Source organism: Dipodomys spectabilis, unplaced genomic scaffold (assembly GCF_019054845.1).
Source record: "Dipodomys spectabilis isolate Male_0828 unplaced genomic scaffold, ASM1905484v1 ptg000069l, whole genome shotgun sequence".
NCBI classification, from domain to species: domain Eukaryota; kingdom Metazoa; phylum Chordata; class Mammalia; order Rodentia; family Heteromyidae; genus Dipodomys; species Dipodomys spectabilis.
This window is the reverse complement of record NW_024870746.1, coordinates 9,146,545-9,163,197: the sequence shown is the minus strand read 5'-3', so window position 1 is coordinate 9,163,197 and position 16,653 is coordinate 9,146,545. Positions and strand designations below refer to the sequence as shown.

At 46.8% G+C, this 16,653-nt stretch overlaps 1 protein-coding gene across 2 annotated transcripts in view; it reads left to right on the top strand.

The window, feature by feature from the left end:
- The first annotated feature begins 514 nt into the window (after positions 1-514).
- Cgn (cingulin) overlaps positions 515-16,653 on the top strand; it is a 29,953-nt gene continuing 13,814 nt past the window's right edge. Inside the window, exons 1-9 of one of the 2 annotated variants that reach the window (XM_042682091.1) lie at positions 515-611; positions 7,968-8,853; positions 9,814-9,914; positions 10,040-10,109; positions 10,227-10,322; positions 12,642-12,769; positions 14,019-14,151; positions 14,463-14,675; positions 15,389-15,537. In XM_042682091.1, coding sequence (XP_042538025.1) covers positions 8,002-8,853; positions 9,814-9,914; positions 10,040-10,109; positions 10,227-10,322; positions 12,642-12,769; positions 14,019-14,151; positions 14,463-14,675; positions 15,389-15,537 — 1,742 coding nt within the window. In that variant the 5' untranslated portion in view covers positions 515-611; positions 7,968-8,001. Of the gene's footprint in view, positions 612-631; positions 845-7,967; positions 8,854-9,813; positions 9,915-10,039; positions 10,110-10,226; positions 10,323-12,641; positions 12,770-14,018; positions 14,152-14,462; positions 14,676-15,388; positions 15,538-16,653 lie in introns of those variants that run through there. The other variant, XM_042682092.1, reaches the window with a different exon arrangement.

The following is a 16,653-nucleotide window of genomic DNA, read 5'->3' as shown; positions in this document are numbered from 1 at the left end:
GTACGAGCTGAGCTGCAGGAGGCGTTGATGTCGGCGGTGGGATAACCGGGATGTTTTCTGCAGAAAAAAATCTGGCTTATGCGGAGGAAGATGAAGGGCAGCAAGGGCTCCGAACGGGGATTCGGACTGCGAAACCCGCGGTGGGAGGCTCTCGCACCGCACAGCCGAGGTGATGCTCTAACTGCAGTGGTACCGAGGCTCCATCTAGGGGGGCGGGGTGCCCACAGACTGTCAGCCACTACGCCCCCAAAATGGCCTCCGATGCCCCTCACCGCCCCGCCCCAGCACTTTGCAGCCTGCCGGCCCACGTGACCCGGCCGCCTCTCCCGCCCACCCGGCTCGAGACCCCAGGTCTGGGTCCCCTCCGCGGCGGAGGCCCCGCCCCCCAGGGAAATGGACCAATCGGAGGAGGAGGAAGGCGGGGACAGGTGCTGACGTCAAATGGAGGCGGGGCTCCGGAGGGGAGTAACAGGTTGGTGGGAGGGGGAGAAGGGAGGGAGCACCGAGGGACCGAGGGGGAGGGCCCGGGAGCCGCGCGTGCAGCTCTGCCAGAGCCCGATCCTGAGCCCGAGCCCGGAGCCGCGAGCCCGGGAGCGCTGAGCCCGGCTGGGGTGAGTGACTGGACTGAGGCAAGGGCACTTGAGATGACCGTGGAACCCCAGGTGGATCTGTGAGGGGCAGGAGTGGAGGCGATCAGAGATAACCCCTACTTGGGCACCGGTGCAGATGTGGAGAGGGGAAGAGGGAAGGTCAGGGTTTGGTGGCAGAACTACGAGCTTGGTCCCTACTCTTAAGATGCCCGAAGCAGGTGGCTGAGGAGGAGCCAGGCGTGAGGCATCTGAAGGTAAGACTATTCCCAGGGCACGAAGGCGTCTCAGCGCCAGGGTATCTCTGGAGGTCAGACGCCAGCCCTAGGGGCGGAATTTCTCCTGGAGACCGGAGTGGTGGGGGAAAGGAGTTGGTCTCAGCTGGGCAAAGGGAGGTTCCGAGGAACAGTGGATGGCATCGGCAGGTGCTGCTTTTCTAAGGTGCCTTCCCCTGGCTGGCCACTGACACCTCCTTTCTGGCGTGGGCTCTTTCTCCGCTCTGACTATGCGTCTACAGGTGCAGTCAGATGAGAAACACTAGTGAAGGGCAGAAGAGGGCAAGCCTATGGCTTTGCTAGGTGTGAAACTACTAGGGTTTTCTGTTTCTGTCTTTGTTTTCATGGCAGGGAGAAATTTTCCAGAGTCGGGGTGGGGGCGGGGAGGGTGAGTGAGGCTGGGGAGGGGAGCTTTAAGAGTAAGGGGTGTAGAGAGAGGAAAAAATACAGCTGTGGGAATATTTATTTCTCCTAGTCGTCTTTCCAGGGCCTAATACCAAACCCTTCTTTGGTTCTAGACGGGAGCCAATGGGGTGTAAGGTTTGGGAGCCCAATCAATTATGTCTCCCAGGATCTCTTCACTTGGAGAAACTTCATCAGGCATCTTTCACTCTTGATCCTTGCTGGCTTTTAGATTGGCAATAGGCTATACTGGTACAGGAAATAGGCAGAACTCCCAAGGAGACCACAAGACTAGGGGAATTACCACCTCCCAATCCCCAGGCCAGATGAGAGGTGTGCATTGGGGCCAGACAAGACTTCTGAGGCAAATTTCCTTGCCTTAGGCAGCTATGGAACCAGCGCCAACCTGAGTTTGGCCCCTTTGATGCCCTGCCTGAGTATAGTTGCTGTAATTGGGAAATAATTAGCAACCGCTATGTCTGTAGACATGCTGCCTATGCATACCAGGGTACCTCTTCTTTCATCCTGAATATTTAAGGGTAGGGGTCTGGCTTTGGGGGCCTGATAATCCAGAGATTTGCTGCCTGACTCTAAGAGGATTTTGGCTTCCTGTGGTTCCCAGGCTGCTGCAGGCTATTACTCTTGTGGGAGGGGAGGCAGAGGGGGGGTTCTCTTTGTACCAGGGAGGGGAAAACTAAGGGCCTGGGAGGTGGCCAAGGTAAGTGGGATTAGGAATGTAACTTTGGAAACTTGGGAGGGTGTGGTGAAGGTAGACGAAGTCATCCTGTCACCCATTGGTCTGTACTCACCGAAGTTCTTTGTTCATCTGCTGCACTTGTCTCTTCCCTGCCCAACCTTCTGCCTCCTTCAGAGCCTTGGTTTTGGCATCCAGGCTGGATAGTGCCCCTACTCATGGTCTTGCCCCTCTGCCTGCTCTGGCGTGGAATCTCTGGTCTTCTTTACAAGCTGCCAGTGTAGTTTCCCTGGCCCTCCCTTTCCCTTTGCCTCTCAAACCAGTCTAGCCAGTTTGCAGAGGTCCTGTTCTTCATTGTGTTCTGCCCCCCCCCCCCCCCATTGGCCAAGCAGCTCCAGCTTGGCTCTCAGGTTTCTGCTTTTTCTGTGGACTTAGCCAGGAGTTCACTTGGGGGGGTCTATTTGGACCTACAAGGAATCATCTTATCTCCCTATGAAAAAGGGAGCCAGCCAAGTGACCAAGGTCACTAAGCTGTCCTTTTCGGTCTTCGCTGTTTGCTTTTCTCATTTCCACCAAGGGGGATCTAATCTCTATTCCCTTAGTTCTCTCCTTTTTTTTTTCTAAATGTGCCTGTTATTTAGCACCTAGCATATTGCCTGGCTCTGAGTGTCCTTCTGAAGCCACCCCACCCCCACTTCCTGCCAGAAGTCCAGGGGCCCTGTCACTCCTAGTTGGAAGCCAGATGCATATGGCTGGGCCAGAGGTGATGGAATTGGGGCAAGGCAGGCTAATGAATAACTCAGGGAGAAGTCAGTGGATGTCTGGTACAGGTGTAGTGTGCCCTTCCCTTCCTCACAAGCAGGAATGGCAGAGATAAAACAGATAAGGCTTAATTCACTTGTGTCCTGGTCTCTTCTCAGAGTACATTTGGTCAGAAGAGCCCTGGGCATGTATCAGGAGAGGGAAAAGCAGGGTCAGGCAGGCTTTAGACTCCTAGTTGTGGACCCAGATTGTTGTTTACCTGCCTTTGGGGCTTACGCAAGGCCTTGAGCTGCCCTGTTCCTTTGGCCCCGCCCCACTGTCCTCTGTAACTGAAGGCGGGTAGGTTTCGGGTTTTCCATGTTGAATCATTTAGAACCTTGCTTTCTGACCCACCCCAAAGATCCCTCAGTCCTCCTGGCCTCTGACACCTATGTCTTGGTACTGAAGGTGATTGAGATTGGGGTGTCATTGGGACTTGAGGGAGCATTCAATACCATATCTGTGCAACTTAGAACACTCATCCAAGGAGCTGTACACCTTGCTGGGCCAAGGCAGGAACTATTTGACCTGAATCTGGAAGATCTGTAGAGATACTGACAGGGCAGAACTGTGTCATGAATAAATCATGTGACTTCTGAGGGCTGGCAGTCTAGGCACATCTGATTCTAATATCACAACTGTGTAGGGCAATCCAGACCAGGATGACAGACTAGTTACTAGGATAAAAGAGAAATATTGTGAACAATCTGTGACAATCTTCCTGCCCTTGCTGCTGGAGATGCCTTTGTTCCTGATACAATCTTCATTAAGGACTTACTCACATCTTCCATGTGCCAGGCACTGGAGTTAGCTGAGACCCATAGTTTTTGTCATCTATGAGTTTATAGTTTAATGGGGGAGATGGATAATAATCACTCCAATAAATGCATAACGACAAAATGAGGTAAACCCATCAAAGGGTAACTGAAAAGCATAGGTAGATCTGACCTATTGAGTAGAAGGGCCTGGTCAGGAAGGCTTCTCAGAGGAAGTGCTATCTAAAGGAATGGCTTGTGTTAGTGGTGACACTTGTGAGATTTTGTGACAGGAGTATGTATGCATGTATTTTATTTTATTTATTTTTTGTCAGTCCTGAGACTTGAACTCAGGGCCTGGGCACTGTCCCTGAGCTACTTTTGCTCAAGGCTAGCGCTCTACCTCTTGAGCCACAGTGTCATTTCCAGCTTTTTCTGCTTATGTGGTATGAGGAATCCCAACCCAGAGATTCATACTTACTAGGCAAACACTCTACCACTAAGCCACATTCCCAGCCCTGTATTTGTTTTTGTGCCAGTACTGGCGCTTAAATTCAGGGCTCACATTCTCATTTGGCTTTTTTGCTCAAGGCTGCCACTTTAGCCATACCTCTACTTCCTGCTTTTTGGTGGTTTCTTGGAGAATAGAATCTCACAGACGTCTGCCTGCTCTGGTTTTGAACTGTTCCTCAGATCTCAGCCTTCTGAGTAGTTAGAATTACAGATGTGAGTTACTAGCAAACGGCATGTGACAGGGATTTTATGTTTAATATCTTTACTCCACTGTTGGTTGAAGTCAAACCTAAGTACAATAAGGTTATTATAAAATAAGTATATTTTAAAACTATAGTTTGGTAACTTCTTGTATACATAGTGTAATTATCTAATTCTCACAGGTAATTACCTTGTGAGTTAGTATATCCATTTTACTGATGAGGAAACTGATGCTCAGAAGAATTGTACTTTGCTCAGGTTATATACATCAAGTAAAGAACAGATTAGAATTTTCTGAGTCAGATCCTAATTTCTTTTCTTACTCATGATTTCTGGAATGAATTTACCTCTTGTTGTCACAAATTTTTTTTTTTTTTTTGTTGGTCGTGGAGCTTGAACTCTGGGCCTGGGTGCTGTCCCTGAGCTCTTCAGCTCAAGGCTAGCACTCTACCACTTGAGCCACAGCGCCACTTCTGGTTTCCTGGTTGTTAATTGGAAATAAGAGACTCATGGACATTTCTTCCTGGGCTGGCTTTGAATCATGATCCTCAGATCTCAGCCTCCTGAATAGCAAGGATTACAGGTGTGAGCCACTGGCACCCGGCTTTGTTGTCACAAACTTTGTAAGATTTGGTAGTAAAATTTTGGCTCCAGGGCCCAAAAGGTGAACCAGCAGCTCCTAATAAAGAAGGGGAAGGGGGAGTTTTCCTTTCTCTTGAGGGAAGAGCAGGAATGCTAAGGATGCTGTTCCTCTACCTCCATTTCTCAGCTGGAACCCTTTCTTTCCATTCTAAATTCTGCCTTTCCTATTCCCTCCCCTCCCCAATCAGCTCACCTTGGTTACCTGGCTTCTGAGAGCTTCTATAATCCTGTGAAAAGGGACCTTGCCAAGTTTCCTTGGCCCAGAACTCCACAGGGAAGTTGAGTTGGGCATGTTTGTTTTCCTGTTTGGCATGCTAGAGACTCCTCCTCTAGTTTGATGCTGGGCTCTGATGGAGACTTAACACACTAGCTGAAGGGGTGGGGAAAGTTCCTAGAGCCAGAGCGTACCTGAAACACATTCCATTTGCTGACTCTAATCCTAGGTAATGTGGACTAGTGAGTCAGCCTGTGGATATTTTTTTTTTCATTTTATTTTTTTTTGTGAACATACTGTACAGAAGGGTTACAATTACATGGGCAAGATAATGCGTACATTTCTTATCAAGCATTGCAGCCTCCTCCTTTGTTTACCCTTCACATCCCTTCCCAGCCCCCCCCAGCCTGTGGATATTTTTTGTCCTGGCCCCCAGGTGGGAAGGCCCTATGTTTTCTGGGGCCCCTTGGATAGATGCATTTAAAATCGTATTTAAGTTCTTCTCCCTCTCTCCCTCCTCCCTCTATTTCTTGCTGTCTGCAGCACTAGAGATTAAACTTTGGGTCTTTCACATGCTGAGCAAGTGCTGACCACTTGAGCTACATCCCTAGCCCTAAATCTTTCTTTGAATAGGTAATATATGTACTTGATTCCAAATTAAAAAGACACAGAAGGAGGGTGTAACAATGTTCAATAGGAAATGTACTCATTACCTTACTCATATAACTGTAACCCTTCTGTACAGTATCTTAAAAAATATATGCTAGGGCTGGGAAAGTGGCTCAGTGGTAGAGTGCTTGACTTGCATGCATGAGGCCTTGGGTTCGATTCCTCAGCACCACATAATCAAAAAGAAAAAAGCCAGAAGTGGCGCTGTGGCTCAAGTGGTAGAGCGCTAGCCTTGAGCTGAAGAGCTGAGGGACAGCGCCCAGGCCCAGAGTTCAGGCCCCACGATGGGACCCGCCCCCCCCCCCCAAAATATATATGTTAAAAAAAAGACATACAAAAGTACCCTGTAGAAAGTCCATCCCTGCCGGGCTCTGGTAGATCACACCTGTAATCGTAACTACAGGCTGAGTTCTCAGGATCATGGTTCAAAGTCAGCCTGGGCAGGAAAGGCTGTGAGACTCTTATCTCCAATAAAACACCAGAAAACCAGACGTGGTGCTATGGATCAAGTGGTAGAGTGACAGCCATTACTGAAGAGCTGAAAGATAGTGCCAGGCCCAGAGTTCAAGACCCATGACCGACAAAAAAAGAAAGAAAGAAAGGAAGAAAGAAAGAGAGAAAAAAAGAGAGAAAGAAAGTCAGTCCATCCTTTTCTATTCTCCCAGAGAATATCTCTAGCTTTTAGTTTCCTCATCCCAGAGACAGCACTGCTGTTAGTTTGAATGTCTTCTCAGAAATGGGACAACTTATTTTCTGTTCTTCTATATTTTATTTGTTTTGTTTTTTGTTTTTGGGTCCAGTCGTGGTGCCTGAACTCTGGGCCTGGGCGCTGTCCCTCAGCTCTTCAGCTCAAGGCTAGCACTCTACCATTTGAGCCACAGCGCCACTTCCGGCTTTTTTCTTATGTGGTGCTGAGGAATCGAACCCAGGGCCTCATGTATGCAAGGCAAGCGCTCTACCACTGAGCCACCTTCCCAGCCCTGTTCTTCTATATTTTAAATGAGCCCTCTTTTCTCCAGTGAGAGAAGTATCTGATAGGCAGGGCATGAGGTCTGTGCTTTCCTCATATTATATGTATGAAGATCAAATGAAAGATTTTTTTTTTTTTTGTCGGTTATGAGCTTGAACTCTGGGCTTGACTTCAGCTCTACCACTTGAGCCACAGCACCACTTCGGTTTTCTGATGGTTAATTGGAGATAAGAATCTCACAGCCTTTCCTGCCCTGACTGGCTTTGAATGGTGATCTTCAGATCTCAGCCTCCTGAGTAGCTAGGATTCCAGGCATAAACCACCGGCACCCCGCCAAATGAAAGCTTTGTGTGTGTGTGTGTGTGTGTGTGTGTGTGTGTGTGTGTACACACGCATGCACGTGCATGCACACCAGTATTGGAGTATGAATTCTCAAATTCTCATTCTCTCTCTTGGCAGTTTTTTTCCCCCCAGGCTTGCCATCTACCTCTTAAGTCACACCTGAACCTGTGACTTTTGTTTTGTTTTGTTTTGTCAGTCATGGGGCTTGAACTCTGGGCCTGAGCACTGTCCCTCAGCTCTTCAACTCAAGGTGAGCGCTCTACCACTTGAGCTACAGTGCCACTTCTGGTGGTTTATTGGAGATAGGAGTCTCACAGTCTTTCCTGCCTGGGCTGGCTTTGAACAGCGATCCTCAGATCTCAGCCTCCTGAGTAGCTAGGATTACAGGCGTGAGCCACCAGCACCCAGCACACTTGTGACTTTTTGGTGGTTAATTGGAGATTAGACTGAAATTTATCCAGGCTTTTCTGCTTGTGTGGTGCTGAGGAATCGAACCCAGGGCCTCATGCATGCAAGGCAAGCACTCTACCACTGAGCCACCACCCCAGCCCGGAAATAGATTCTTCTTGGTGTGTTATGTGTTTGTTACCCTTCCCTGCTCCTGTTTAACCAAAGCTAGCAAGTACTCTACCACTGAGCTAATGTTATCTGGACCAAAGTACCAACAGCATTGCTCAAGAGAACTTGGTGAGAAACATAAAATCTCAGATCCCAGTCTAGACTCTATTGAATTAGAAACTGATGACAGGGTCTCACATCTCATTTCTGCTACTCACATGAAGTATGAGAATCCTGGTGCTATGTAGAAGGGACTGACAAGACTTCCACTAGAGCGGGAGGATGGAAGTTTCTGGGTTTCTATATTAAGTTTCTTAGCTAAAACCCTTCCCTTTGTCTTCTAGGGTCCCCCCACCGTCCATGGAATAGGCATTCGCCATGGCTGAGCCCCGAGGCCCTGTAGACCATGGAGTTCAGATTCGCTTCATCACAGAGCCAGAGGGTGCTACAGAGAAGTCCACACTACGCCGTGGTGCGCGACGCCCTGCTAAGGATGCAAGAGCCAGTAGCTATGGGGTTGCTGTACGTGTGCAGGGCATCGCTGGACAGCCTTTTGTGGTGCTTAACAGTGGAGAGAAAGGGGGTGACTCCTTTGGGGTCCAAATCAAGGGGGACAACAGCAAAGGAACCCCAGGAACTCTGAGCTCTGATTCGGAACTCCCTGAAAACCCCTACTCTCAGGTGCAGGGGTCATCTGCCCCCTCCCAGGGCAGCACGTCTGATGAGGAGCTTGGGGCTCGTTGGAATAGAAGACTGCTCCGTTCCCAGTCACAGGCTTCACTGGCAGGCCCTACCCCTATAGGGCCTAACAATAGGAGTTCCAGCTTGCTGGAGCTAGCCCCTCCAGAGCCTTCCCCAGGTAATACCATTGACACTGCTCCCCTGTCTTCAGTGGATTCACTCATCAGCAAGTTCAACCATCAAGTGGGGGGTCAGGTCAGGGGTCGGACTGGTCGTCGCACACGGACCCTGCCGCATGAACAGCGGAAGCGGAGCCAGAGCCTGGACAGCCGGCCCCCACAAGACACCCTTGTGGAACGGGAACCACAGTCCACCAAACACTGGACCCCTAGTAAGAATGACAGCCCTGTGGACAATTCAAAACAGCCACTGCCACTTCAGAGCAAGAGCCCTTTGGGTGCTTTCAGCCGCTCCCGTCAGACTCAGGACTGGGTCCTTAAGAGTTTTGAGGAGCCACAGGAGAAAGCACAGGATCCTGCTGTGCTGCAGGTCAGATTCCATCCCTCCCTATTTCCAACCCTTCAGCTCATCTCCCACCCTGACCTGTCAACCCTGAGGCTCCACTAATTCAAATAACCTAGGGCAGAAAAGTCTTGACCATTTGCTCTCCTTGTTATCCACCAAGTAGAAGGTATTCACAAGCAAAGAAGTTCCCTGGGTAAAATGCTAAAGAGAACTATGAACTCACCATTAACAGATGTGCAGTTACTTGTTTTTGCCCTAGCCATTAGCTAGCAAATGCTCATTTGTTCAGTGCACAATCCTCATAAAGAAGACTCGATGCTCTAGCCAAAATTCTATGCCTTTCTCTCTGTCTCAGGAGTGCAGGTAAGTGAGAGAGCAACTTTACTTTGAGACAAACTTAAGTCCATTCTGAAAGTAAATCATTTATGAATATATGAATATGGTACATCAACTGTCACAGTGGCAAATGCTTTGTGACACAGCCCACAGCTGGTTGAGATCTGCTTATTGAAGAAAATCTGGTTCAGAGTAACAATTTAGAGGGGATGAGGCCTGTTGCTCAGGCCTTATCAGCGAAGTTCATCATGCCGAGAGGTGACCTCATCTCCTTGATGCCACCTCTATTTCCCTCCCTCCTTTCTTCTCCCTCCTCTTCCTTTCTCCCCTTCTATATTCTCTCCTCTTCTTCCCTCCTTCCTTCCCCCACTTTCTCCCCTTTTCCCCTCTCTTTTTCCCTCTTTCCCTCCTTTACTTTTTTCCTCCTTTCTTCCCTGGTGGTCTTGGAGTTTGAACTAAGTGTCATGCCTGCCAGGCAAGTAGGCAAGTGATTGATCACTTGAGCCACATTCTCAACCCTTTTTGCTATTTGCTATGGTTTTTTTTTTTTAATTTTTTTTTTTAGATAGGGTCTTGTGATTTTCCTGGGGATAACCTGCATGCCTCACCTTACTCAGCTCTCTCTTCTTACAATAATTGTTTTTGCAGTTGAAATCAACTCCAGACCTTCTCCGAGATCAGCAGGAGACAGCCCCACCAGACAGTATGGACCATGTGAAGGCCACCATCTTTGGCATTCTGAGGGAAGGGTGAGTGGGGCCTGCTCGGTCACTTTTCTTTTTCATTGTCTCCATTTTACTTGTTTTTTTCCTTTTCCTTATCTCTTTTGCCTCTCTCCTCCCCTCCCCTTCGCTTCTGCCCTTCTGTCTTCTAGAAGCTCGGAAAGTGAGGCTTCTGTGAGGAGGAAGGTTAGTTTGGTGCTGGAGCAGATGCAGCCTCTCTCGGTAAGTGACCTTCCCTTGGTAGGAACAAGGGTGAAGGTTTGGATCTTGAGGACATCTAGGGATCTGGATATGGACTTATGTCCTATCCTCCTTCCTTGTCCTATATCTTTGTGGCAGATGATTGCTCCTGCTTCTAATAAGACCCTGGCAGGGCAAGGCGAGCTCACCCGAGGAGTAGAGGGACTGCAGAAAAAGCTGGATGAAGAGATGAAGGTGAGGAGAAGTTAGCCTTTTGGGAGGCATGCAGGACCACAGGGAAAACACCTTGGCCTGGGGATTGCTGACACTGGCTTTTGCAAGCAATGGGACAAGTTGTATTACTATATTAGTGTTGACAAGGATTTTGGGGTTTCTGTGGAACTTATTACTCATGTTCCCTGTGTCTCAAGTTCTTCCATCATAAGTAATGCTGGCAGTGACAATGACTGTCATTTACTAAATGTAATTTTTGTAGTAGATACTGTCCCGAGTAATATATAATCATAAAATTGACCCATAAAAAAGGAATTTTGGACTCTTTTCTGATGGGAAAAGTGAAGATCCCAGAAGTTAAATGGATTTACTCTGGTAATGTTTCAGCGAAAGAATTTATGTTTGGGTTTTTTTTTTTAATTGTATTTTTTTTTGTTTGGTCTTTTCTTTTTTGGTACTGGGGATCGAACCCAGGATGTTGCACTTGCTAGGCAAGCGCTTTGCCACTGAGCTACATCCCAGCCCCAAAGAAAGAATTAAAAAAAAAACAAAAACCAACACATAGCTTTAGCTGGGCAACAGTGGCTCATATCTGTAATCCTAAGTACTCAGGATGCTGAGATCTGAGGACTGTGGTTCAGTTAGTCCAGGTGGGAAAATCCGTTAATTCATTTCCATTAACCACCAAAAAGCTGGAAGTAGAGCTGTGGTTCAAGTAGACCACTAGCTTTGAGCAAAAAAGTTCAGGGATGTGCCAGGCCCTAAGTTTAAGCCCCAGGCACCAAAAATAAAAAAAGAAAGAAAAAGAGAAAAAGAATATATCGCTTTCTCTTAAAATTTAAAGGCCCTTTTGTGAAGTTTTTTTGCTGGTCCTGAACTACAGTGTAACTCCCCTCTTTTTTTCTGAGTAGTTTATGGAGATAAGAGTCTCATGGACTTTTCTTCCTAGGCTGGCTCCGAACTTTGATCCTGAGATCTCAGCCTCCTGAATAGACCTGAACCACCAGCTCCCAGCTTGTAAAGTTTTTCACAGTATTGCTTTTCATGTAGTTGGTGCTCATTATAAGTGGCCTCTTGTTTCCAGGAAAGCATAGCAGCCAGGCACCTGTGGCTTATACCTGTAATCCTAGCTACTCATACCTGTAATCCTAGCTACTCAGGAGGCTGAGATCTGAGGATTGTTGTTCAAAGCCAGCCCCGGCAGGAAAGTCCATGAGACCCAATCTCCAATTAAAAAAAAACAAAAAACAAAAAAACACCAGAAAACCGGAAGCAGTGTTGTGGCTCAAGTGGTAGAGCACTAGCCTTGAGCTGAAGAGCTGAGGGACAATGCCCAGGCCCAGAGTTCAAGCCCCATGATGACCAAAAAAAAAAAAAACCAGAAAGCACAGCAATGTAATTGTTAAGTGATGGGCTATAGAACCAAACTAAATAGATTTAGATCTTGATACTTGGCTGTGTAACAACTTGGATAAGTTCTTTAAGTGTTTTAAGCTTCTAGTTCTTTAATTGCAAAGTGGATATAAAAGTACTATTATTTATTTATGGCTGTAAAACTAATCACACTTAGAATTTAGCAGCTTAAAATAAGCATTTCCCAGGATCTGAGGGACAAGAATCTGAGATCAGCTCAGCTGGGAAATTTTGACCCAAGTTAAAAGTTCACACTCACAAGCTTGAGTAGAGATGGAGGATCTGCTTCTTAAATGGTTTAATTAAATGGCTTTGGTTGAAGCTCTCAGTCCTTCAGTGTAAGGACCCCTTCATAGAGGTGCTTTAGTGTCCTCAGAATGAGTGATGTAAGAGAAAAAGTATGAAAGAAAAAATGCAGTGCCTTTTTATGACCTAACATCAGAATTCACATGTCCATTCCTCATTTTTCCATTCTAGCCCACACTCAGAATCGAAAGAAATGCTAATTAATTTCTCCACACATACACACATATATATGTTTTGTTTATTTTTGCCAGTCCTGGGGCTTGAACTCAGAGCCTGGTCATTGTCCATGAGCTTATTTTTGCTCAAGGCTAGCACTCTTATCACTTGAGTCACAGCGCTACTTCCAGCTTTTTCTGATTATGTGGTACTGGGGAATCAGACCCAGGGCTTCATGCATGCTAGGCAAGCACTCTATCACTAAGCCATCTTCCCAGACCTGCACATATTTTTAATAATCCCAAATATCTAGGTTTGTTGTGAGGATTAAATGCCTAAATATGTATGAGGCCCATAGTACAATGTCTATCATAGATCAAGTGTCCAATATGTGTTGGACATTCCTTTTATAGTGGATCTTTTCTGTTTTTTTCTCTACTCTCTACTTGCTATACTCTTTTTCAGAAGCGGCAGAGGCTAGAACCATCCCAGGTTGGGCTGGAGCGGCAACTGGAGGAGAAAGCAGAAGAGTGTAACCGACTGCAGGAGCTCCTAGAAAGAAGGAAAGGGGAAGTCCAGCAGAGCACCAAAGAGTGAGTGCAGTGGATGGCACATGTGGGGCTGTTTGGGGCCCCTGTTTGACCTCTAGGCTGGACCTAGAGGTCACCCTTCCCAGGGTTGAAGGAGACAGGAAATCTCTAGAAGTTTAAAGGGGCAGGGATGGTTCAATCACGGAACCTTTTTCTTTACCTTCTCTCTCTCTCTCTTTTTTTTTTTTTTTTTGGATTGTTGATTGTGGGGCTTGAACTTGGGGCCTGGGCACTGTCCCTGAGATCTTTATGCTCAAGTCTAGTACTCTACCCACTTTGAGCCACAGCTTCACTTCTGGCTTTCTGGTGGTTAATTGGAGATAAGAGTCACACAGACTTTCCTTCCTTTGAACCTCAGTCCTCAGATCTCAGCCTCCTAAGTAGCTAGGATTACAGGTGTGAGCCACCAGCACTCGAGCCCCTTGCCTCTCTGTCAGTAATGTTGATAATGCATGTATTTTAGGCAATGTCTCAGGTTCTTAATCTATAAAATATGTTCATTATGAGGATTTACTTATTTATTTAGCACATGCCTTCCCAATGATGACAGACACTAATCTAAGTTCCTGAGGTACCTCAGTGAGGTAGCCATGCTGATGAAGGGGTCTGCCTTCTGGAAACATAGTAGGCAAACAGTTAGCAAGCATGGTATGTAAGTAAATGTGTAACACATAAGAAGGTGCTGAATAGAGCAGATTAAGACAGATCAAGGGGACTACATTGTTAGAGGATTGCAGTATTATATAAGATAGTCAGGGGAGCTGTCATTAAGATTTAAACAAGGGTTGGGAATGTAGCTCAGTGGTAGAGTGCTTAAATAATACAGACAAGACCTTGGGTTCTATTCCCATAGCAAAAACTAAACCGATGTAACAACAAAATCCAAAACAAATGACAAAAGAGAGGTGAACAAATACCTTTTTTTTTGTCGGTCGTGGGGCTTGAACTCTGGGCTTGGTTGCTGTCCCTCAGCTCTTCAGCTCAAGGCAAGCGCTCTACCGCTTGAGCCACAGCGCCACTTCTGGTTTTCTAGTAGTTTATTGGAGATAAGAGTCTCATGGAGTTTTCTGCCTGGGCTGGCTTTGAACCGTGATCCTCATATCTCAGCCTCTTGAATAGGTAGGATTACAGGCGTGAGCCACCAGGGCCTGGCTGAACAGATACTTTTAAAGGAAGTTTAAATGAACTAATATATGAAAAGTATTTCAAAACTGCCTGACACATAGTGTTCAATAATGTTGCTTATTACCAGGCTCCAGAACATGAAGCTCCTCCTGGACCAGGGTGAAAGGTTACGGCATGGATTGGAGACCCAGGTGAAGGAGCTACAGAACAAGCTAAAACAGGGCCAGAGCCCTGAGCCTGCTAAAGAGGTGCTTCTGAAGGTAGAGTATGGGGTTGTATGGTCTAGTCGTAGCTTCCTTTCAACTGGACCACTCCATGTTTGCTATTCACATGTGCCCCAATGTAGTCTAGCTTATAGCAGGTACTATTTCGTGTGCTTTCAGGAAGACTCAAAGGCAGAGAGAGGTCTCATGGATATGTCTGGACAGGCTTCAAAACCATGATCCTCAGCTAGGTTATAGGCTTGAGCCGCTGGCACCTAACTTCTTATTTTTATTTTTTCAGCTAAATGGATGAATTATTACTAAACAGATGGTTCCTAATATAGTCACCCCTTTTGATCTTTTCCTAGGACCTGGTAGATACCCGGGAACTTCTAGAAGAAGTCTTAGAAGGGAAACAACGAGTAGAGGAGCAGTTGAGGCTGCGAGAACGGGAACTGACCGCCCTGAAGGGGGCTCTGAAGGAGGAGGTGGCTTCGAGGGACCAAGAGGTGGAACATGTCCGGCAGCAGTACCAAAGAGACACAGAGAAACTTCGCCGGAGCATGCAGGATGCATCGCAGGCACGTGACAAAAGCAGGGGCTGGGAGAGGAGGGAGCAGCCTTAAATTATGTTTCAACTTTTCATGGTTGCAACTAGGAACTCTCCTTAAAGGGCATATGTGAGAAGTCGTGAAAATCATGTCCAGGAAATCTACATATTGGGGAAGGGAGAGAGAGAGAGAAAAGGGGAGAGGAAAGGAGAGAGGCGAGGGGAGAAGCGAGAGAGGAGAGAAGAGAGGAGGAACATAGGCCAGAAGGTTATGTGACTAAGTTTTTGTTGTTGTTGTCGGTCGTGGGGCTTGAACTCTGGGCCTGAGCGCTGTCCCTCAGCTCTTCAGCTCAAGGCTAGTGCTCTACCACTTGAGCTACAGTGCCACTTCCGGTTTTCTGGTGGTTTATTGGAGATAAGAGTTTCATGGACTTTCCTGCCCGGGCTGGCTTTGAACCGTGATCCTCAGATCTCAGCCTCCTGAGTAGCTAGGATTACTGGCGTGAGCCACCAGCGCCTGGCTGTGACTAAGTTTTGTCGGGGGAAGTAACTAGGAGAGGCTTCCTATAGATGGTTATGAAGGTGGACTCACTGGCATTGAACCAGGTACCCCCAGGGTTGTCAGAGTGCAGCCAGCATGGTGCCCTTTGAACCTGACCTTCCCCTTGTGCACACTCTCAGATCGCCTTGAAGTGAGCTCTGCCCTGAGCCTGAGCCTTCTGAGCCTGCCTTTCTTTTCCCTAGGACCATGCAGCACTGGAGGCTGAGAGGCAGAAGATGTCAACCCTGGTACTAGAACTTCAGAGGGAGCTAGAAGAGACTTCAGAGGAAACAGGGCATTGGCAGAACATGTTTCAGAAGAACAAAGAAGAGCTGAGAGCCACCAAGCAAGAGTAAGAACTTCATCTTCTCCTGGGAGCACTTATCCATGACTCTTAGATCCTTCTACTTTTCTTTTTCTTTTGTTGAGATACTGTAGGATATTACACTTGTTAGACAGTTTACTTGAGTTATCTCTCCAACTCCCTTTTTCAAAAAAGTTAATTTTATTTTAACTATTAAGGTGTTATACAGAGGGGCTACCATTTCATAAGTGAGGTAATAAGTACTATTTTATTTATTTATTTATTTATTGTCAGTTGTGGAGCTTGAACTCGTGGCCTGGACACTGTCCCTGAGCTCTTTTGCTCAAGGCTAGTGCTCTACCCCTTTGAGCCACAGTGCCACCTCCAGTTTTCTGGTGGCTAATCGAAGATAAGAATCTTACAGGTTTGGAACCACAATCCTCAGATCTCAGCCTTCTAAATAGCTAGGATTACAGGTGTGAACCACCAGCATCTGGCCATTTCTTTTTTTGAACAATGTTATTCCTTCTTTTACTTTCCCCGTTTTCCCCCACCCATCCCTCCCCACAAGTAACATAAGTAATTTTCCACATAGTGTGTACTGCATAGCATGATTGCATTTATTCACTCTTCCTCCCTCCCTTCCCCTCTCAGAAGAAAAAAACCCCAAAGCAAAAACACCAAACACTACCACAGTAACAATAACAAAAACAAAAGCAAAACATGTTCCCATTTCTTGGAGTTCATTTCCATAAATAGTATTTGACATGTTCAGAGGAGTTATACCTTTGTATTCCTTCCCCTAAGGGTATCTTCCTTTAGTCTGATTGTTTGTGTGTGAATGCCTAGAGTCTGTATAAGTTATTATGTCCAGTTATATTTTAGATCTAGCTTCCACATATGCAGCTCTTTTGTGTGTGTGTGTGTGTGTGTGTTGATTAATTTCAAGGAAGGGTCTTGCTATTAAGCAAGGACCAGCCTATGCTTCAGTCTCCTACTTATGATTTCCTATGTCACTGAGTTTAACGAGCACACACCACTATCCAGCCATTGGTTGAGATGGAATCTCATAAACTTTTATGCCTTGGTGGAAAGTGAACTGGGATCCCCTATCTCTACCTCCCAGTTAGCTAGAATTCTAGCCAATCCTCTCTCTCTCTCTCT